We start from the raw sequence: 22,448 nt of genomic DNA on the forward strand, positions 1-22,448 counted from the left end.
TAAAACCCATGTAACCCAAAACTGAGCTGAGGTCAGTCCTACCACCACAGCTGCACAACTGCTAACTGTCAGATGTTAGCATGACAGCATGCTAAAATGATCCAGAGAGTTCTGATGGAGCGGCTTTACTCTTCTACAAGGCTGTCGTGATTGTAATTTATCTGTTGTTTTGACCACCATGAGGAAAAGTAGTGAAAACATATGGTTACAAGTATTACACAGTAGTCTATCATGATGTAAGCATGTATTTGATTGGTCACTGCAGGTTTTTATGACATTGCTGTGCTGTCAGGTTGGAGCCTGGATCAGGTGTCACCAGACTTAATCTCATTCAAATGAGGAGACCATGTGTCTGCCACTATATAAGCGAATGTCTTCTCATCACAGTGAAAGCAGGGTAGTGCCCAGTGCCAACACAAAGTTAACTTCCACTTGGTATCATTTTATAAAAAGAGCATTTATTTCAAAGTTTTTTTTCGCTTCGGAGATTGAAGCACATAGTAAAGCAACAGTACAATGTTCAGAAAATATAAGTGTGATGCTGTAACATTTTTTCAATCTTATCTTCTTAACATGTTTTTTGTTGTAATACTGGAATATTTTGCATGTATACTAAAATAAGAACTTTTAAAATTGTACAAATCGGTACCATAAAACTTGACAGAATAAAAACGAGGCGTTCTCTCACTGCAACAAACACAGATTGCTAGTTTTCTTTGAACAGGGAGAAAGAACAAAGAAATGTCAGATAATGAAAAAGTGATAACAAAAACAAAAGAAATGAGAGAGGTTCACACAGGCATAAACCAAAGCGGATATTTAACTCGGAGTTTCTTATAGCTGTCCAAAAAGAAAATTGAATACTATGTAGTTTCTGCCCATGTTTAGACAACTATAAGAACATCAGATCAGAGCTGCAAAAAGTAAAACATGAATTTGTTCCTGTGCAGCTGTAGCCAAATAAAAAAAAAACAATTGTCATAATAATGTTGATAATAATAATAATAATATTAATAACAAAAACAACAATAATAATCATAATAATATAATAACATTAAAAAAAGAAATTGAACAAGAACCTACACACTTAAAAAGGGTGCTCTTATTTCAGCCTCTCCGTATATGTGGCTCAGAATACACACCTGTTATTTTCCAATGTGCACAGTTTATGTTTCAGAAGCAACATATGTTGATACAACAGATATTGCTGCCAACATAGCTGGTGTTGGGGAAAAACACAATGCACATTTTCCTGGGCTACATTTACTGTGCTGACCGAAACGGCACATCCTATTTTAAGAGTGCATGAGGCGCAAGTGATACATCACGTCTGCACATTGCTCTGTACATACCTATCATGGAGAATAGTTTGCTTTCTGAATATACTTCTCAAGTTACAAAAGGAAACAAAAAGGAGAAAAAAAGAGAATGCACTGCGTTGCAAGAGTGTCCATTAAGTTTAAGGCGATTTTTTGAGCTCACAGGTTTTTACTCATAGTGATTAACCATCATTGGTGGACTCTGAATGAGGAAATGATCATTCATTAGTGGAATTGGTATGGAAAGTGATTGTTGATGGGAGAAGTGGGGGCACGGGGTGGATGGGGCATCGCATCTTCTCTGCAGTGAAGAATAAAAACAAAGAATCATCCACAGTTTTAGAATTGAATCCATGTTGAGTCTGTCTCTTTTTGGGAGTACAAAAAAAAAAGAAGAAGAAAAAAAACTTATTTGTGTAGCATTTTCACAGACACTCAGTTCATGTGTGTTCATTTATCTGTGTTTAGCTACTGACTCTAGCGGTCCTTATCAGTACTTGTTGTTGTGTCTACCCCTGGGGTTGTTGTTTATTTATTATAAGGCCACCATACTGTGAAGATGCTGTGAGCGTCTTCAGAGTATCAACAACCCAGAGTCTGTCATGCCATCTAAACCGCAGAACCTGCTTGATTCTGCACAAACAACAATACATTTCAAAAAGCATTTTGTTTCAACTGTTTGACCTCATGACACATCTCCTTTACCTTTAATTTCTCTTTTACTACTACTATCTGACAGTTGCTGGTTCCTAAAACATTCTTTTAATTTTGCTTGTGTCTCTTTTTCCTCTCTTTCTCTGTGTCATTAACATACACCACGAAGAGAGAAACTATGGAAAGTATAGGAACCTGTTAAGGGATTAAAATCACTCTCAGGAACCATTGAGGAAGTATGTGAATCCAGTCCACAAAAGTATATAGAACCTCTAATCAACTAAACAGTTTGCTAGAAGCAAGTCATTTTGATCATACAGCAACATTTTCCCAGGAATTTACTTCCAAACCGACAAACGTTGACATAACAAATCTCCTAGCCCTGCAATGCTCAAGTCTGTAGAAATAGAGAGAGGGAAAGATACATAGGAGGGAAAGGAGAGGTTTGAAAAAAAAAAACTGGATCGGTTTGAGTCCAAGCGTTCAGTATGTGTTCATTAACAAATCGTCTTGGAGGACCAGGGAGGCGCCATGGGAGGGAGAACTGTTAGCATTCATTGACAGATTGGCATGAACTGATCAGTTGGTAGTTGTTAACAATTGGGAACGGTGAAGTGTTAACAAATCCTCATGGAATCAGTAATTCAGAACAGAAGACCACTGTTAAGAGTCTTCACCATCATCGGCATCATTAATGGAACAGTCTTTGGTCCCGTACAAATCTGCCAGCTTCTTAAACCTCGGACCCCAACTCTGCAGATAGTCATAATCCAAGTCAGACTCTGTTGTGACAGACTCGAGGGAACTCAGTGACCCAGCCAATGATCCTCTGCCTTCGTAACCGTAGATCTGAATGGAGTCGTAGGGAGGTGCAGTCGGGTCACTGTCAGCCTCTGCAATTCGAGTCTTGATGAAGTCATCGACGTCGACACTGTTGGCTGCAGGACGGCCAATGCCAGGCCTGATGGGATACTGGAGCTCTGGTTTGATGTCCTTTCTTGGCAGGAAACCGTTGGCACCATCTGGGTTCTGTGAAGTCAAAAAGAGCACCTGGCTTTAAAATCTTACCATTACATTCGTCATATGAAGAAAATTTAGAGAAACACATACAAATGTTGTTTGACTGTCCTATAGTAAAGTTGAGTCAAAACGACTTCTTGACCACCCATCATATATTATTTATTTATTTATTTATTTATTGTGCCTGGGATGTCATTCAAAAGAACATAACAACAACAACAACAACAACAACAACAACAAAATTCTTGTTACCCTCCTGTCTTTCATACCTGCAATGTAGCAATGTCGAAAGCCTCGGTGTCCTCCTCTCCACCTCCCTCATCGTCATAAGTGATGATATTCTCCCTGATGTCCTCCTCCTCAAACACTATCAATGGCTCCTTCTTCTGACGCCTCAGGGCAACAAACAGCACCACTATCGCTGCCAAATACAAACAAAACCACACTCAAAAATTGTTCTGCGTTTAGTGATTACATAAAAATCTTCATGCTACCTCCGTGGAAAAGCAGAAACCTGAGCATTAGATAATTAGTATGCACTCTAGAAGATGTAATTAGACCTTGGACAGTTCAATTAATATCATTATAGCTTTGTGCTATACACACATTCCATTTTAATTGCAGGTGGTTATCAACATGTCAGACCGCTAAGAGCTTCTAGTTGTGCAGTAAAATGAAAGTGTAGTGTAAACTGCAACTGTGAGGATACAATTTACATTATAGTATGTGGAACAAAGGAAGACAGATAACAGCTGCAGTGTGGGGTTACCCTGTGGGCTGGAGAAAAAAAAAAAACGAAGGCTGGAGATGCAACTGACTTTAGCAGCTCTTACACTGACACATTTTCATAAAAACAAACTGTTCTTCTTACAACAATGTGCACACACTAAATGACTATATACATGATGAGGTATTAGAGACAGTAATGCTGTAGCTGCTGAAACAAAGGTGACTCCGTGGCCTCTAATCATAATAAACTCGAATGCTGAAGTGCAATTTGAATAAGGGAGGCGATGGAGGCAGACAGCATGACTGAGCTCCCTGTGTTTCACCTCAGAGTAAAGTAAATATCAGGCATGTTTGGTATTATTGGGACAGCGAAGTGAAAGACTTGATTAAAGTCTAGATTAGACTCATTCTGTAAACAGAATGGATAATCAGGCAAACAATTGAAATTTCATGTTGCAACAAGGGACACTCATGTAAATCACTAATCCTTTTTTTGGTGTTGTCAACCAGCTCTTACCCAGCAGGATGACTATACAGGCTAGTATAGCTATCAGTGCTCCAGTGCTGAGACCGGCAGGTAGGACGTAGGGCTCCACGTTACAGGAGAGGATGGTGTCTTTGCTGTCACAGGAACACACTCTGATGGTCAACGTGTTTGTACTGCTCATAGCAGGGAAACCATTGTCGTTTATCTCAATGGGAAGGTAATATACATCCTGCGTCAGACGGCTGAATCCTTTACGGAGCACATAGACGCTGGCTGTGCTGTCTGTGGAGAGGTGGAAATATGTTGGTAAGGAGATAGAAAGATCATTAGGTAAAATGGTAGAAAGATAATATATTAAAACAGCACTGGAGTGTATAAGGCAGTAAATACATGTTGAGATTTTCCAAATCCAAATGATTACTACTATTATTACGTGGTCTTCATCACACATAATGCAGTTCTTTTTGGCTCCCTCTCACATTTTCCTTCTTAGTCATTGTCCACACACAGCCAGTATCATCCACCAACACACACAGACAAGCACAAAAGCCAATGAGGTGTGACTTTGGTGATATTAAATTCCTGTTTAATAGCGGGTCCATTCATCAGCAGAGGAGGGAATGTAATCAAAAGCCACTCTTACTGCTGCAATGATAGCCTAGCAGCTAACTCTGCCTCTGCAGTATCCTCCAGCACCTGCCCCCTCCGAGCACACTCCTTCTGTCTGCCTCTTCAAACAGTTCTGTCCTAATGTCACATAAGCTTTATTGCCAACAAAGAATGGGATGGGGTGCTTTGGAAGAACTTCAGATGCTTCATCACCAACAAACAGTCTTTAACATTTACATTAAAAATACATTACAATGAGACATGAACAAGCTTTTCCATTGTGCTGAACACAGTACTTGGAGCAGTGTTGGCAGGATGGGTGATAATTATTGCATGGACAGCACATTATATTAAATGTACACTGATTTATTACATACAATATGTACAACTTAAAAGTTTAACAATTATCTTGCTTTTTTGTCAGCACATACTGCATGTGAATGAACCAAACTTTGTCTCTCTTCATTTCCCGAGTTCTTCTTTCTGTGTGTTGCAGGTGTGAAACCCACTATAGGATGGTGCAACACATGCACACACACACCTACACACATCTGGCATAGTGGAGTTTCTTTTGCTGGTTGCATCTACAATAGTTCCTTAAATGACCCCATTCTATAGTGTCTTTCTCTGCAAGGTTAGCTGTACAGTGAAATAACAACAGTAATCATCTTTATATATTGGTTCAGGTCAGTTTAACAATATAACAGTGTTATGAACAATGCAAAGAAGAACAAAGTAACATGTATCACCACAAAGAATGTAGAGCACTGAGAAGGAATCACTAAATAGTTTTAGCTCTAAAGAGAGTGAAGGTAAATCGGAACTCTCTCTGCTGCTGATGTCACTGTCATCTGTTTCTATCAACCTCCTGCCAACACTTCCCAATCTGATAGTATCTGTACAGATGGAAGAAATCTATGTATCTCTCTCTCTCTGTGTCTGAATGACATACTTAGGTGTTGATACATAAGCATTAAAGACACACTCCCTGATACAGTATGTTATATTCCCAGTATGTCTCTCCGTACTGTGTTTGTCAATTTTTTGCTAAATTCTTTTTGAATCTCACATATTTTCTGTCTATATTCCTCCTTTTCTCTCTTGCTTTTATATATTTTTCTTCATTCTCTCTCCCAGTACTCACAAAACTTAATTCAATCAGTTGCCCCCCAAAGATATATGTACAGACGGACAGAGACACCCACTGCAATTAATACAGCCCGCAGGACATGTGTGCATTCGCGTGTGTGTGCGGCAGCGATTTAGAGCACCTGCTGCTTTCTACAAGGTACTGTAAGCCTCCATCTGGTTATGCTTTGATCTAATCTGAGTGAAAGGGGAGAGAGACGGAGAGCTCAGATGAAGAAAGAGTAAGATTAGCAATTAGAAAGGGCTAAAAACTGAATGTTAAAAAGGAAACAAAAAGGAACAAGGGAAGCGCGGAGATATAGAAAATTATATTTTAAAGGTCGTCTACCTCTGTTGTCTTTGAGGGAGAAGTTGTGGTTGTGGGCAACTTCCGGAGCGAGGCTGAATGTGAAGTGTTGTCGGTGAGCCATCTCATCTTTGTCCACTGCACTTACTGTTTCAATAACCTAAACAACACAAATCAGAAACACATTAGTGCTCAACACCAGTTGGAGGGTTGTTTATTTTAATCTTGTATAACACCCACATATGATGGCTGTATATTTCTACACAAACATGCACATGCACACACACTCTCACACAGATGTACATACCTTCCCTGGTACCACAGTTTCACACATGAGGACTTCATTGTTGGTAGCAAACTCTGGGGCATTGTCATTCACATCTTTCACTTTGATGTTAACACGCACTTTAGTGTCTTGGTGGTGGCCTCCTACATACACATACAGAGCAAAGGGCACAATCATGAAAATTCAAAGCAGTTTCAGTCATTAAAGACAGAACGCCATTTGTACTTGAAAGTTTGTGATTGCTTGTGTGTCTGTATTCTAATCCATGTTTGGTGGCTGAGCGCAAAAACTAAGTGAATATTTTCAGCAGGATTGCCTGTCAATCAGTCTGCCACTCAGCCTGCTATTTGTTATTTTGATTGCAAAAATTACAGACATGAGTTTGTGAGACATCAAAATATCCAGTCTGCCACTCAGTTAGTCTGATCCACCTTTTTTTTTTTTACCACACCTTTATTGGTTACATGCATTAGTGACAAACATCAGGTTGTGCTGGAGATTAAACTGAAGAAAGATGGTGTGATGCAAACAGAATAATTTAATAAACGAAACATCCAAAATGGACACATAAAGCGAGCATGATCTCCTGATTCATCCGGACTGTTAACTATAAAAGATGAGAAACAGTTTGGTTTTTTTTCACTATCCATTCATCTTAAAAATCCACTTCTGTGCTGCCTTGCATATTTGCAATTCTAGTCAGTATGATTTTTCCACTACCCTGTCATTACCAGGCATTTATTTAGCTTCCCAGGGCCTGTTAGCGGTTAGCGTAGCCTGAAATGGTCCTAGCTTTGTGGGCGGTGGGCCTGTTTCCATCTGGCCGTCTGGCGTCTAGCACGCCACAGGGAAACCACGCGGCGCTCTGCTAGTTTGAGCCCCAACCACAGAATACCAGGGTGGGGCCACTGTGGCTCGCTGGCTGGAGGGGTTGTGGGGTTGAAGTGAGGGAGAGAAAGCTCTGGAGGTCCTGTGGCTCAACTGGCCTACCCCCCTTTTCCTCCCCTCAGTTTCTTTGTATGTTTAGCAAGACTGTTTGAATTTGCAAGAGATGGATAGTTAAGTTTATATACTGTAACTGTTTTTGTGTACTCAGATGTTCTTTTGTCATATTTTTATATCTTTGCATCTTTTCATGAATTCAGTCAACAGCAGTAACCGTAAAAAGCATTTTAAGTCATAGTTTTATTAGTTAATCTACTCATGAAATGTCAGATAACTTGATTGTCTGTCAGTAGCCGAGCCCTTCACATACATGATCTAAAAAGTCACATGAAACAACATAATATGCTAAGTGGACAAAGTACATATTAATGCAACACATCAGTGCAACCAATACTTTCACCGACCTTAAACGGTGAACATTAACATTAACATACTGTACTGCAGTCTTCAAGTCACTCCTAGCTGATGCTGAATGAGTAGTTTAGGCAGTTGTTTGCCAACTTTCATTCAAAAATGACTTAATGATAACTTGAGTACCACTCACAGGAAGCAAAAACTAAAGACAGCATCTTCAATCCACTTTCATTCTGTACATAAGCTGTCATGAACCAGCACTGCAGAATGACAGGCTGGGCTGTGGGTGCCAAAAAATTGTACAGCCTTGTGGCTATCTGCAATTTTTCCATCTGTTTGCTCTCCGTCCTATATCAGTAGCACAAATTACACACAACAGCCAAGACCAGACACAGCACACTAACTGCTCTCTTGGACAGAGCAGGCTCAATATACAAACCAGTAATATGTCCAAATACTTTTTAATATCGTATAGTGATGTGTGTGATTCTATTTGAGGCAGACATTTATATTGATATAGGTTTAGATACAGTATGTGTGACATACGTACCTATCTCTGTAGCTGACACAGATATGTTATGCCAGGCCTGCGTTTCTCTGTCCAGTGGTCTCGTTGTGGTGATCATGCCATCCTCTGAGTTTATGCTGAAGAACTGCTCTACGTCTGTGTACCGAGGTATCATGTACCTACACACAATTAACACAATTACATAACTGCTATTAAATGTTGCACTATAGGACATTTAATCAATAATTAAGAATTAAATATGTGTTTAATGTATCTGTAGCTTGTATTTAGGACTGTATCTGGTGATTGTTTTTATATGGTGTCTGGCTATGCTTTTGTAATCCTGTTTTGCATCCCTATTTTTCATCCTCCATGTTGTTTCTGTTTCTGCAAAAAAATGTGAGTGTATAAAGCCAAGTTTCTCTGAGTCATGCTGTTTGTTCAAGGAAGGAACGCTGTTTAATAGTTGTTTTTTTTCTGGCAGTATTCCATGGGTGTTTACACTAGTGTGAAAATTGAATTTTTCCTACCACTACAATCCTATTTTAGTGAATGTGCAGATATATACTGTGCGTATTTGTGTCAGTGTTACCTGACAGGATTGTTGGCAACATCAGTGTCCTTGGCGTGGACTCGTCCCACCAGGGTGCCTTCAGGTGCATTTTCTTCTACCTCAAAAGTGTAACTGGGAGCTACAAACACGGGAGGCTCATCTGCATCCTCCACTGATATCTACACATAAACACAGAGAATAGTTTAAATTCTCTAGTGGTATATTTTTCAGTCACACTCAAAAACAAGCTCCTTCTATTGCACACAATCAAAAATACTTCACATTAACTCGTGTGCACATAACTAAGGACACTCTGACAGTAACACATCAGCTTATAAATATATTGTGCATGAATACCTTTATTGTAGCTTCATCCTTATAAGGCCCCCAAGCGAGAAATTGAGGGTCAACATAGGTGTTGGATCCCTCTACCTTCAAAGTGTACGTCTTTTTAGTTTCAAAGTCCACCATCTGAAAGACAGAGAGAGAGAGAGATGCCAGACTAATCAGATATAAACTCTGAACACTTGTTAAAAATGGTTTATTATCTTTATGCTGTGTATTTATATCAAAATGATGAAGAAAATGCCCTGTTTATCCCCTGCACAGATTGTAATGGCTTTGTGAAATGCAGTGAGAGGCTAGTGCCTGTAATCTTGTCTTCTGGTAGGGGGAGCTGTTGCTACATGAATGAAAACCAGGATATTATCAGTCGTATTGACAGCAGTGGTCCAACCATTACCACAGACACACAGAACTATGACTTACCTTGATACTGACTTTAATTTCAAGATGTTTTGTATTACATGATATTACATGCTATGATATGAGTAGTTTGGGACCAGAAGGAATGATTTTGTTGTTTCTGTTGGGATGTTTTCATCAGCAGGTGAAAACAATACTAGTCTGATTGTAATGAGCCAGGATTAGGTTTGGGATTTTGGGATGCTACATGATAAAAGAGATTGTTTTGGGTCACAAGGTGGAAGATGACATGTAAGTCCCGGATCGATTCTGCTGACAGTCATAGCCTTCTTTACATTTTTTTTCATATCATATTACACCGTTATAACCTCAAGATAGGTAAACTAAGAATATGTTATTGTCTGAAAGCCTTGGAACGGCTTTTTAATATTACAACATCAAACCCTGAGATTGAATTGAGTTGTAATGAACCAAGCTTTTGTACACTTACTTTATACTGGAAGAAAACCTATTGACTTGTAATGGCCTTGACAGTGAAGTGTGCTTTGAGGTATGCTGTCCTAAACCAAAACTAAAAACATAATATTATAATGCAACCATTAGAAAAATATATCAATGACAAAACAATGACCCTGAGCCAAAAGGTTTACTATATGGTTTTTCTTTTTTACCAACTTCTGTTCTCATCAGCTGAGAGTATACAACTATCGGGAAAACCTTTATGTTAACAAATGTGTTGGCAGTCATTGGATAAAAGCTGTAACACCCAAGAGATGCTCTATGCTCTGATTATAAAGGCCTCGTACTTTGCCAGCAGCGTTTGGCTGCGACTTACACTCTGCAGCTCCGTTGTAGCCATGAATACAGTAGTCGTAGTAGTAAGACTCTTTTCAGTATCACTGCTGTATTAGAAAGCCAGATACAGTACTAACCACTTTCCAATACCACTATTACTTTTGCTGGTATTTGGATGTTGCACTGGTAAAATCCCAGGAGCAGACTTGATCTTTTCATCTCCACGTTGCCATCACTTAATGAAATCGTAGGGGGAGAAGAGAGGGCTCAGAAGCCCTGTGTGGAGTGCTAGAAAAAAGTGAAGCTACTACACATTTGAGTTCGACACGCAAGGTTTAGTAAGTGCTACCAGAGATCAGGGTCGTCACCAAGACTACCTTTTTCAAATATTATGCAATAAGGCTGCAATGATTCCAGACACGATCATTGCTTATTAATAATATAAGGTACTTTATAGTAGAAAAAAGGCCAATGTAGGGGCTAGGTTATAATATTATTGTTTCCTTTTCCTGGATGCTGGTTCCCTGGATCTGATGGTAATAAGTTTGAAAATGGCTTTTAAATCTACTAGAGTAGTTTCATGTGATGTACCTGCAGAAGAGAGGTTTCCTCTCTCAAATAACTGTTCAGAACACAGCCAGTCGCAGCAACATCCACCTCTATGGTGTCTGTGTGGGTGTTTAACGTGTTAATCACCAGTACATTGCTAATAAGACAGATGTGACCCAGTTCTTTCATTTTCTGTTTTTTGGTCACACCCCCTCTATCTCTGGGTCTCTTTCCTTTGCCCTCTCTCTCTTTACCTTCGTCTCTATAGATCCACTCTCTCTTGCTTCTCTCCGTCTTTGCGTAATCAGTGTGATATAATAATATTCACAACAATACCTCCCCCTTCTCCCTCCCTCTCTCTCTCTTTTTCTCTCTCTCTCTCACACACAGCTCCTTAATATTCTGTGGACTGCTTTCGTCAGGACACAGTTGAAAGAGAATAGCTGATTAAAGCTCATCCCCCTGTGCATGTGCATGTGCGTGTGTGTGCATGTGTGTGTTTGTGGGAAGGAGAGTGAGAGAATAGAGATTAGCGAAGGCTACTGTCAATGCTGATTTGAAAGTGTTTTTAGATGGGAGCCTTCGTGTGAATGTGTGTGTTTGGCTTTTGCTTAGAACGGCTTTCAGGGTGCAAAAGGAGTTGATTTCCCCTGAGAGGTATTAAGATGCAATAACGCTCACACACACCTTTTTACATATAGTACACACAAATATACACACATCTGAGTTGAAATGCTATAATCAGGTTGAGAGGCACAAGAGTGTGGCTGCGTGATTTGACACGTTATTATAGCATTATAGTAACAGTAAGTAACCAGCGCGTTCTTAAATTACAAGTTGAAAAGATTTTTACTGAATTGCTGGTTGAATATGTTCATTATTTATGCTATTGTGACACTGACTTATTGAAATGGTTATGATTGTAAGTAGTGTCTAACTTGACTTCAAACAGTTGAACAGCTGAAACTGAATTATTGATAAAAGATCATTGGCTCCTTTAACTGTTCTGAGGCTACATGTCTGCGTGGGTATATATCTACTGTAGTTTCATTCACCTATGCTTAAATTCACTGGTTTTACAGAGACGTCACTGGTTGTGTGTAGTTTTAGCTAAATTGAGTTTAGCATAAGATGCTGACACACATTTGTCAATTCTCAGGCACTCAGTTTTTCACGTTTAGCTGGCTTTTAGCCAAACACATGCACATACACAAACTTGGTGCCCCAGCAGATTGTAATCAGTCGCTCTTTGATCTGTGAGTTGATTAGGTTGTACTGCTTTGCTCATATAGCTTTTTAGAAGGATGCTCCTGAAGAAAGTCCACATTTTACCTGTGCTTTATGTAAATTGCGATTATGGAATATATAGTAAAAACTTCCAGGTGGTTTGTATGTCAGCTCAACTTCAAATCCAGACAGAGTTACAAATTGCCACCTGAGAGCTGTCCTGTGCAGCCACGTCGTTTTCTAGTATTGAATGAGGTCTGCTCTGTGGGTTTACTGCCTAGCTTTAGGGCACACAAATTATAGTTGTAGAGAGACTACAGGGAGCATTACTTATTATCATTCACTCATTTCCCTGCTCAGTCCTCCTGAAACCAGAGGGAGGAGAGCCCCTAAACCTGGCAGTCTTAATGCCGTGCTCCAGTACTGAGCTCCAGATGAGTCCCTCACGCAGACAGTTGTGAGAAAAAGCATGAAACAGACTTGTATCGATTGATTCAGACAGAGATTTTCCCACTGCGTCAGTAAAAACAAGCTGTAGGTTAAGGCTGGCTGCTCTTTTGAGCAACGTCATAGCTGTCTGGATGGGAACTGCAACTTGCCACAAATGCTGTCATACGTATAAGCACATAATTACATATTTAAATGCCAAGTCTTTCACTGTATAAGGATATGGTTTGGAAATTCTGGGGGAAAATACACAACTGACCACCTCCATGTGATTCTGTGGGTTGAATGTCTGACAAACCTAAAACTGTTTCACAAAAGTGTCTTTTTCCAGCATAATCATCTGAAACAGAAGAAAAAAAGGAGCATTTTCCAAGCCTCTGGTTTACATTTCATTCTTATTTTCTCTCACATAACGATAACTTCACTGTAAAGACTATTACTTTTAAACTCAAAGACTCTGGGGTGCAACGCCACAGGAGGGAAAAGCAGGCTACTGCAGCTCACTGCAAGATTCAGCTCATAATCCTGACCTACAGGTACACAAACTGTGTGTGTGTGTCTGCAAGAGAGCAGGGGGGAAAGAAATTAGTGTGTTTATGTGTATTTGACAGAGCACAGTGTGTGTTTGAGATGGAGGGATTGACTGTGTTTGTTTGAGAGAATATGAGACCGTGTGTGTAGTACAGAGAGGGAAAGAGAGAGACGGAGGGAGAAAAAGTAATTGTGTGTGCTGAGTTGGATCACTGAAAGCTATAGTCACAGTTTGTGTGTGTGTGTGTGTGTGTGTGTGCGTGTTTGTGCACGTATGGGTTACAGTCACAGGGCAGAAGATGAGCTCTCTGGTCTAGAGAAGCATGAAAGTTAATGCACTGAAAGTCAGTGTTCATATCAAACACAATAAGAAACTGTGAGAGCTGCCAAGTAAGGGAACAAAACCTCTGTGCCTTCCATACTGCACCATATTTTTCTTTCATCATCCCTCATTTTCTTTCGTTCTTTCTTTTCTTAACACGTAATATTAACAAGCAAATGCAGACACAGACTTAAATCTGAGAGAGGCTCATACTAAACCACTTTGTCCATAGAAAATGTGCTGTCTCAACTGCATTTCTGTGCTGGTAAATTGAAAAAGTGGAAGATGACACACACACACGCACACACACATAGTTTCCATAAGAGCTAGCTGTTTCAGCAGCCACTATCAGCTAACAACACTTTGGTACTAATGTTCTTTACTGGAAACTGTCAAACTTATAAAGTCCAACAGACTTTTTGTGATGAGGAACCAACAAAAACAATATCCCCACTGTTACTTTCTCCTTGTTGGTCACGTTGTCATGAGCTGTCAACTTCCAAATTAATTCTTAAAGTATTACCTCTTATGTCAGCTTTAGTTTTTAAGTGGAAATCTAACAAGGTGAATCAGAACAGTGCATCAAAACACAATGAAGACAATATAGTGAAAAGGAATGCTTGTTGTGAGGAACCTTCAGAGATTTATCTCGCAAATCTGCAGCTCCATTAGCCTTCACTAAGCTTTATAGCAACTTTTGGTTCATTATTTGGCTGCCAGTCCTGTAAATCTTCTGTTTTGTTTAACTTCTTGCTCTCAAAGTATGGTTATTGGCTCTGGAAAGCAGCTGTTTTTAGTCTAAAATCACTAGAATCCCACTGTGCAGTTGCTGCTCAGCACCAAATGTCAGACAAATAGTTCTATATATTCCCCAGTGGAGAGCAAAGCATAGCTAAAAGAGGGTGATGATTGTGCTTAATTTTGCATGTACTGTGTGTAATGTTCAGTTTGTTTCTGCTGCTGCCAAATGGATGAAAGTTAATGAGTTAATGAGCCTCTTTCTGTCTTTTCTTACCTTCTTCAGTTTAATAACGGCCTCTCTGGTCTCAGAGTCGGTGCTCAGTTCAAACATGCCCAAACCGTCTCCGTCTATTAAGCGATAGTTCACCAGTCCGTTGTCTCCAAGGTCAGGGTCTTTGGCTTTTAGACGGCCCACCTCCTCCCCTGGCACTTTATCCTCTGATACAGACATGGGATACACACCTGCCAGAACAAATGCAGAGAATTTAGGTGGCTTTGGATGGCTTGGTGTCGATGTGCACTTATAGCTTGCTCTGGTATTCCACACTCTTCAGTCTTTAGAGAATTCCTGGCCGGTTGCCACTGTGTTTACTATCTGAGGCAGGGTCAGTTTTAGAGGGCAGAGAGGGACTAACATGAACTATACCATCTGTCTCATATGGCCCAAAGGATTTTAATATCCCCTATGGTGTCAGGTGTGTGTGTCTGAGGGTGCAGACACCTGGCTTGCAGAATGAGAGCAGTAGGACCATATGTCTGCTCGCTCCTCTTTCATCCTTCTCCCATTTCTCACATATTCTTTCCGCCTATCACCTCACTCCTCCCCTAATCTTTTCTCTACACTTCATTTCATCTGTCTTCTGTCTTTGCTCATTTTATCATAAAATCCTGCTTGCACCTCTCACCTCCGCCCATCATTTTCCACATCTGTCATTTGTTCCTTCTCCTTTCTCCTCCTACACCTTCACTACAGCTCCCCATTCTTGTCTGTGTTTCCCCGGCTCCTCCATCCTTCATCTTCTCCACCTCCTCCTACTCTACGTTTCAGACACTGAGCCCAAAGTGAAATCATATTTTTGTGGCTCGTGCACCATTAGCATGTTTATCCTGCTTGTCCAGGTGTAGCATTCCTTTCAGTCATGAAATTCATTTAGTCACGTGGCTTTCGACTAAATACGAGTGGAGGTGGAAGGTAGGAATGATCCATCCAGCCCAAATCCCTCCTTCCACCCTCCGGCCCTCAAATCTTTTCCCCCTATCCCCATCGATCCTCGCCATATTCCTCCTCTCAATCTTTCCTCTTCATCTCATTTTACTCTCTTTCCCTTCCTCTTCAGCTCACATTTGCTTCTCCCCTTCCAAATCTCCCCGTTCATCCTCACCTCACCTCTCCTCCTCCTCCCCGCCCTATTTCTCTCATGCCTGTTCCTCCTTTTCTTCTCCTCTTCCTTTCTCTCTCCCTTTCCTGCTAAAAGCACATTTCATCCCTGCTCTCCCTTTGCCCTTTTCCTCCCTCTCTTCTCCTGTCGTTCTATTCTTGCTTTGCTAAGTAGCTTAACTTCAGTGGCTCCTGGCAGCTGAGTTAAACATTGTATGACAGAACACACAGGCAGCCTGGCATACCTGGAGGGGAAAACGAAGCACAGCACATACAGGAAATGTATATTTACATTCAAGGACCACAGTAGAATCATTTCTGCCTTTCACTGAGATCGTCACTAAAATGCCACGCACTCATAAATCACTCATAAATATAGTGTTTTCAGAAACATTGCTTTGTTTAGTCTGTTAGTCTGTGGGAAAATGAATATGAGAAGATGAGAAAGCCAGTACTTGCTTTTATTACTCAACCAAAAATGATTGTGGTGTTTATGTTGACTCGGATGTCCAGACTTGGGAGGAGCAGTAAACTTTCTATAGAACACCAATAAAGAGCCTCATGAATGTAACTCTTGTAATGTCCACAGTCTATTAGATCAGTTATTGTATTCTGATTACTGAAAGTAGAGCAATTATGCCTTGTATTACTGTATAATTAGGATCATCAGATATTTAAATGATTCACAGACTTACTGTGTCTCTGTGGTTTATGTTTAAAAATGCTGTGGTGGGTGTGGACTAATGCTGTGATCAAAACATGCCTAAAGAACATACAGTATGATTTATATACCTCACTTGGATGCATGTAGCTTCAGAGTCACCTCATTACTAATTTCCAACACAATATTAGTTGTAATTCTATCTCAACCAGGCAAAAGAAATATACCGTAAGTATAAGTTGGCTTAGATATTTTGCTTGCTTTGTACCTCACTTGTAAGTTGCTTTGGATAAAAGCGTCTGCCAAATAACTAAATGTAACTGTAAATGTAGGTTTTAAGATTGATTTGACATCACTGCAGCAACATAGAAATACCTTCTGGATGGTAATCATATTTTGAAATCATGTTAGGGAATTCTGACTGACACATTCTGATTTGCTTTTTGCTACAAGATGAGATGGTTCTGGTATAGCAATTTTAAAATACACAGCAGGTAAATGATATGTGCAAATACAAAGTCTGCAGTGCCAAAAGACTACCTTCCACAGCTTTGAACCTCTTTACTTTCTGCATTGTTCTTGTTTAAACGGGAACATGAGCGAGCTGCCTGTGAAGAACTGTGGCTGACGTACACTGTATTAACAGTATTTAACAAAACTCTCTGTCATGTCAGTCTAATAAAGACTGAAGTCTGAGAGAGTGTAAGAACAATCGCTTGTTATTTGCCTTCGTTTTTCTGCTCCTCCTTTTGTCTGTGCTTTGATGGATTTTCGGGGTGGCAAACGAAAGATGCTTGATAATGAAGTGAAAGGGAGAAAATTACAGGGACAGAAAGTCTGTGAAAAAGAGACAGAGGCAGAGAGATCAAGCCTTAGAGTGAAAGAAAAAACACAACAGCTTGAATGGAAACTGAAAAGCTGCTGGGATACATGAGAGGGAGTCACGCTGTGCCATATATCTTTTTCTGTCTGGTTTTATCTCTTTAGTTGTTTTCCTCTCTTTGTATCTGTTTTATTTTTGTCTTTTTCTGCCTCCTGCTTCAGCTCTGTTTTTTTGTTTCTTGACTTTCTTATCTCATTTCCCTTTTTTTTTTATTCCTCTTTCTGCCCAGCTACTAAATAAGTAATCACTGTCCTCATTCACACCATCTGGGAGACTTTTCTTGCAGGTGTTTGTACTGCTTCCACTTTTTAAAGCAAGGATCCCTACTACCACAGCATATTGCTATTTGGTGTACTGTCTTGTATCACAGATGTAAAATGCCAGTGATGCATAGCCGATATTTAGAAGGAAAGCGAGAAGGTACTTTGCAAACACTTATGCACGATAATCTGTGGTTGTAAAAGCTGCTTTCTGCTGTTAATCTTATTTTCAACATGTTTTACATCCACATTGGGAAACTGAAGGTTGGTCTGTAGTTAGAGAACCCAACTACAAATAATGATGTTTTTTACACAATGAGGCAAACAACACTTGTGAATGTGCCTGTGATTTAGCCTTTTGTCTTGAGCATTTACCTGGTTCTGGTCATTTCCTTACTAGATGAACCTGTAAACGCTAATGCTGTGTCTTCAGTTTTGATCGAAAGACAAAAGACGATGATCCCCTGCACAGCTGTATGCTTCTCCAACCTGAACATTATTATCTTAATAAAACGTACTGGATATTACTTTGTCCTGGAGATCATGTAAAGGCATGGAAAGGTGGATTTCTAAATATGGAAACTACTAAGAATAGTGCACATAACATGCTGTTGCCCATAACCATCTCCTTCTAAATTCCCTATTGTCCATTTGTCTACAGAATCTGATTTTAGCTTTTCATTGCAGGATACTGAAACAGTGTCAGCTTGTTGGAATACACTGGAGCTGGATGATTTTGACAGTCTCTTTCTCTCTCTCTGCATCTTCCAGTCTTTCACATTCTCGCCCTCACTGCTTCTGCCTGTGTCTCACTCTCTCTCTTTTCTCGCCTATTCAGCTTCTCCACAGGTTAAATCCTGAGTCCTTGTCTCTTTTTTCTCCCCTTCGTTCTTTCCATCCATTCCTGAAGCTACTCTGCTGAACCTCAGCCAGGAGTCCCTCACCCCAGCGCTGCAGGGGGGATGAAGGTGAGAATGAGAGAGAACAAGAAATATAAGAGGCAGAGACAGGGTGAAAGATATGATAGATACTGACTGAATGAAAGGGGGTTTCTGGACATAGAGGTAGACAGAAAATACAGTGGTGCAAATCACTGCTGTGGTTTAAATTCTTCCTGTGAACGAGGAAGTTCCACCAAAAACTGCATTTGAGAATAGAGAGTAATATTAGGCACCCTTACAGCAGCCAACTGAACAGACGCACAAATGCCAAACAAAATATACAGTAAGAAGTCATACGTAGGGTGGTTGACTGATTCTTTAGGTCTAACAGTCCAATCATGTGTTTTTGTTGTTGTTGCATTTTTGTCAAGAGTGGGAAATCCAACACCACCAAATGATTGAGTATATATTATTGTAACTGAGATCCATACACCGATCTAAAAATACTTCCGAGTAATACTTGACTTAAAATAAATAAATAAAATAACTGGGTTGTAAAACAAATTGTGCCTTTTCAAATATTATTACCAAAACACATTTGGAAGTGCTTCTCTCTGTGCCTTTGCTTTTTAAAACATCAAATCTACAGTTCTTGACAAACCCAGGCTAAATATTTTACTTCTTTTTATTGCTCAGCACATCAGTAATTCCACATATCCCAAGGAGACATTTAAACACACAGAGACACACACATAGAGAGACACACACATGCCTGGGGGCATTGCAGGGGGCCAGTAAAGAACCTTTAATAATTGATTTCTTAAGTTATCTTTCTTGCTTCCTACAGTGACTTCCCTAGTTTCTATATTGCTATCTGGCGACATGTTCTCTGGGTTTTGTGCACACACGCTCACACACAGACTAATGCACACACATGCACAACGTGGGCATCGACTGGCTTGGATTACACAAACACTGCAACGTGGCTGATGTGCCATTTGGTAGAAAGTGTGTCACTCCCACATCGCTAAAGAAAACCTTGAGTCATGGATATCGATATATAGATATGGTGTTTGTACTCACTCTGTGGGAACTTTGGAGGGTTGTCATTGACATCTGTGAGGGTGATTTTGACCTCTGTGGTTCCAGACAGCCCACCCATGTGACCACCCATGTCTTTGGCCTGAATGACAACGTCGTACTCCTGGCGAGCCTCACGGTCCATGTTTGGCAATGCAGTGCGAATAATACCTGAACACACGTTTTAACATCAAACCTTTGTTCACACCAAGCAGTGTGTGTGAATCATTTATATATTATGTACTGATAAATGTTGTTATTCCAAAGTGGCATCAAGAGAATTTTAGCACTTCAAAATTAATAAGTTAATATGTCACAGGCTTAAAAAACCATTTGCTTAGCAAAAAAATTACAATGTCATTTACTTTCATAAGAGTAGGTGTAGTTTATTCAAATATATTTCATTTGGGAAGAAAACACATCATTGCTCATTGTTCACATAACAGAACTGTAGTTAAATATGTGTGAATTCTTATTTTTCTCTATTTCAAGCCCCAGTAATCTCTTCTTTCTATTTAATTCATCACCCACTGCTCTCGTTCCATCTCTTTCTTTTTCCACATGTCTAGCTGAAGTGTCAGTGAGTTGAGGCTTTCTACTGTCATATAATGCCAACTGTGTGTGTGTGAGACAGAGGGAGAGAGAGAGAGACACACCATGAAAAGCTGATAATCTCCAAACCAATTAGAAATGTGAGCTATGGATTTGAGCCAGTCAAATACCCAACACTGGTTTGATTAGACAGATTTACTCTGCCCAAATCTCTCTCCCTCTCTGTGCCCTAACCACTCTTTTTCCATGAACTCACTCTCTCTAAACCAATTTCTCTTTCCTTCTCTACCCTAACCTCTGTCTTTCTGTTCTTCTTTACTCTTTCTGACCCAACATAGCTCTGTGTGTGCCCTAACTTCTCTCCTTACATCCAATTTCTTCTTTTAATGCAAACCCAAATATTAGGCTTGGGCACTACAGAGACCAAGCTGAATGTCCTCTAGGGACCTTTTTTTTCTTTTGCAGCAGTGCCTTCTTTTCCTCACCAATTTCAGTAGAAAGGACTTTCTGTTACACAATCCCTGCTGCAGTGAGGCTCCAGCTTTTTATATTAAGGCCGGTAGAAGGTAGAACTATTGCATGAAACAAATGATTCTGAGTTGGGTCGTAGCAACAAGCAGTTTCCACAAGGTGGTAGGTAGACACAGCAAGGTAGAGGTTTATAATGCTGGAGTGCAGAATTATGCAAATGTCTTTGCATGATACTACATCAGGGCTGGGAGCCATTGTTTAATTGTGGTGCAGATGGTTGTAGATTCAAGGCAGGGTTCTGTTTCAGTCTCACCTGTCTGAGGCTCCACAGAGAAATATGGTTGTCCTTGCAGTATGCTGTACACCAGCCTGGCACTGTTGCCGTAGGTGGGGTCATCAGCATCTGTAGCTGTCACCTGCATCACTGAAGTACCTACAGGACAGACACACAGACATGACAGACAAGTCAGGAGATGACTCTGCCTCAGTGATTCGGTCCAAGAATGGTTTGACAAACAAGCTTGTCACAGAGTGTGTGCCTATTCCCCTGCCTTCACTGGCTGGATGGGAAATGAGAATGAAAAACACTCTTTCAGACACTGCAGCTGAACTGCTCCTATGGGGCTGGTCTCCAATTTTATTTCTCTACATTTCATCATTGTTGGGTGGAAACAGCCACTATTCAATTTTGGTGATTTTCATGTTTTTAATAAAACATTATATTTCCTTCTTGCGTTGACAGAGTTCATCAAACCCTGGATTTATGGAACCCTTTCAAAACCCATTGGATAATCTGAAAAAATGCATGGTTGTCAAGCTCAACAACAAGGCCGTTTATCTTATTCCCCAGTAAATTGACATTTTGAAGACGTGGTGTTTTTTTCAACAATAGCAATTTACTTTCAGAAAACTCTGTTAACTGAATTTGACAGAGTTAAAATGAGAAAATAGGCCAACAAATTTAATTTGCAGTAGTGTGAAATACATTTTATAACTTCTGAGTAGTTCTTTAAATTTTCCTTTTCAAATGTGACACAACCCATAAAACAAAAACTGAGAATTGATTCTCTGCTGTATGGTTCTTTTCATAGCTGATCCACAGCTGCCAACATGCATAACACCTCCTTTAAGAAAAGTAATATGAGCAGCAGTTTAGACCTGCAGATGTAGACTCCCTCACCTCCTTATGGTATTTATAGCAACAGCAACTTACACAACCAAACATTTACTCTGCCTGCAGGCAATGGATATCATACAGCTTCAGTTCTAGTCAGTTCTATTGTGTTTATGGCTGGTTTTGTCTTATTAGGTTTTATTCGAATTTTGAAATTATGAATAAAAACAGAACAATAACAATATGTATTACAGCTTGTCACTAAAATGTCACCACCTTATAAAGACATTATTCAGTTTTCTTTATTTGATGGTAAAGTCAAGCAATGGCAGAATTTAGTCAGTCTGAGGTCGTAGTCTTTCCTATTTTCAGGGTTTTCCATCTTCTTTGCAGAGGTAAAATCTTTTGTTGAAGTAACTGGGAGGGCCATCTCTGAAGATGGGGGCTCCACAGAGTGTATGGACATGTTAATCTTCCTATATCAGCAACAGATTTTCAATGTTTTCAGTGTTTAAATGTTTCATTTAGCCCTAGTTTGAAGGATAAATTACCAACAATATTGTTTAATTTCTTCTCTATCCGTTCTTCCTCTGACATCCATTACGCAACATGGGCCTATTTAGTCAAATTACAGTTTTCCTTCTGTTCCCCTTCTGTGGTTGAGGCTGGTGGCAACCGACGACCCCTCCCTGCCAGACTTCTGTATTCAGGTTTCAGCTAAAAAAGCAGATTGGAGGAAAACAGCCGGAACAAAACTCATTCAAAAGTCCTTTCTGAAGTTCTTTCTTTGCAAGTCCAGTCCATTCAGAGAAGGGATTTCTCTGGCTTTCAAAGTCTTAGGCTGCACCACTGCCAGCGTAGTTCACTTCAGGTCAGTGTTGAGGGGGTGAGAACTCTCCAAGACCACATAATATTTGGAAAGAAAATCTTTCAAGATCAGAAGCTTTTAGTA

General features: G+C 40.0%; 1 protein-coding gene across 1 annotated transcript in view; it reads right to left on the reverse strand.

The window, feature by feature from the left end:
- Positions 1–438: 438 nt before the first annotated feature.
- Positions 439–22,448, reverse strand: part of cdh11 (cadherin 11, type 2, OB-cadherin (osteoblast)) — a 72,596-nt gene continuing 50,586 nt past the window's right edge. Inside the window, exons 6-16 of the mRNA XM_026354589.2 lie at positions 20,696–20,815; positions 19,363–19,530; positions 14,491–14,678; positions 9,257–9,370; positions 8,939–9,078; positions 8,389–8,525; positions 6,561–6,682; positions 6,296–6,413; positions 4,240–4,491; positions 3,263–3,414; positions 439–3,002 (exon numbers count right to left, since the gene is read on the reverse strand). Coding sequence (XP_026210374.1) covers positions 2,637–3,002; positions 3,263–3,414; positions 4,240–4,491; positions 6,296–6,413; positions 6,561–6,682; positions 8,389–8,525; positions 8,939–9,078; positions 9,257–9,370; positions 14,491–14,678; positions 19,363–19,530; positions 20,696–20,815 — 1,877 coding nt within the window. The 3' untranslated portion in view covers positions 439–2,636. The remainder of the gene's footprint in view (positions 3,003–3,262; positions 3,415–4,239; positions 4,492–6,295; positions 6,414–6,560; positions 6,683–8,388; positions 8,526–8,938; positions 9,079–9,256; positions 9,371–14,490; positions 14,679–19,362; positions 19,531–20,695; positions 20,816–22,448) is intronic.

The sequence above is a fragment of the Anabas testudineus genome, chromosome 15 (assembly GCF_900324465.2).
Source record: "Anabas testudineus chromosome 15, fAnaTes1.2, whole genome shotgun sequence".
Classification (NCBI taxonomy): Eukaryota; Metazoa; Chordata; class Actinopteri; order Anabantiformes; family Anabantidae; genus Anabas; species Anabas testudineus.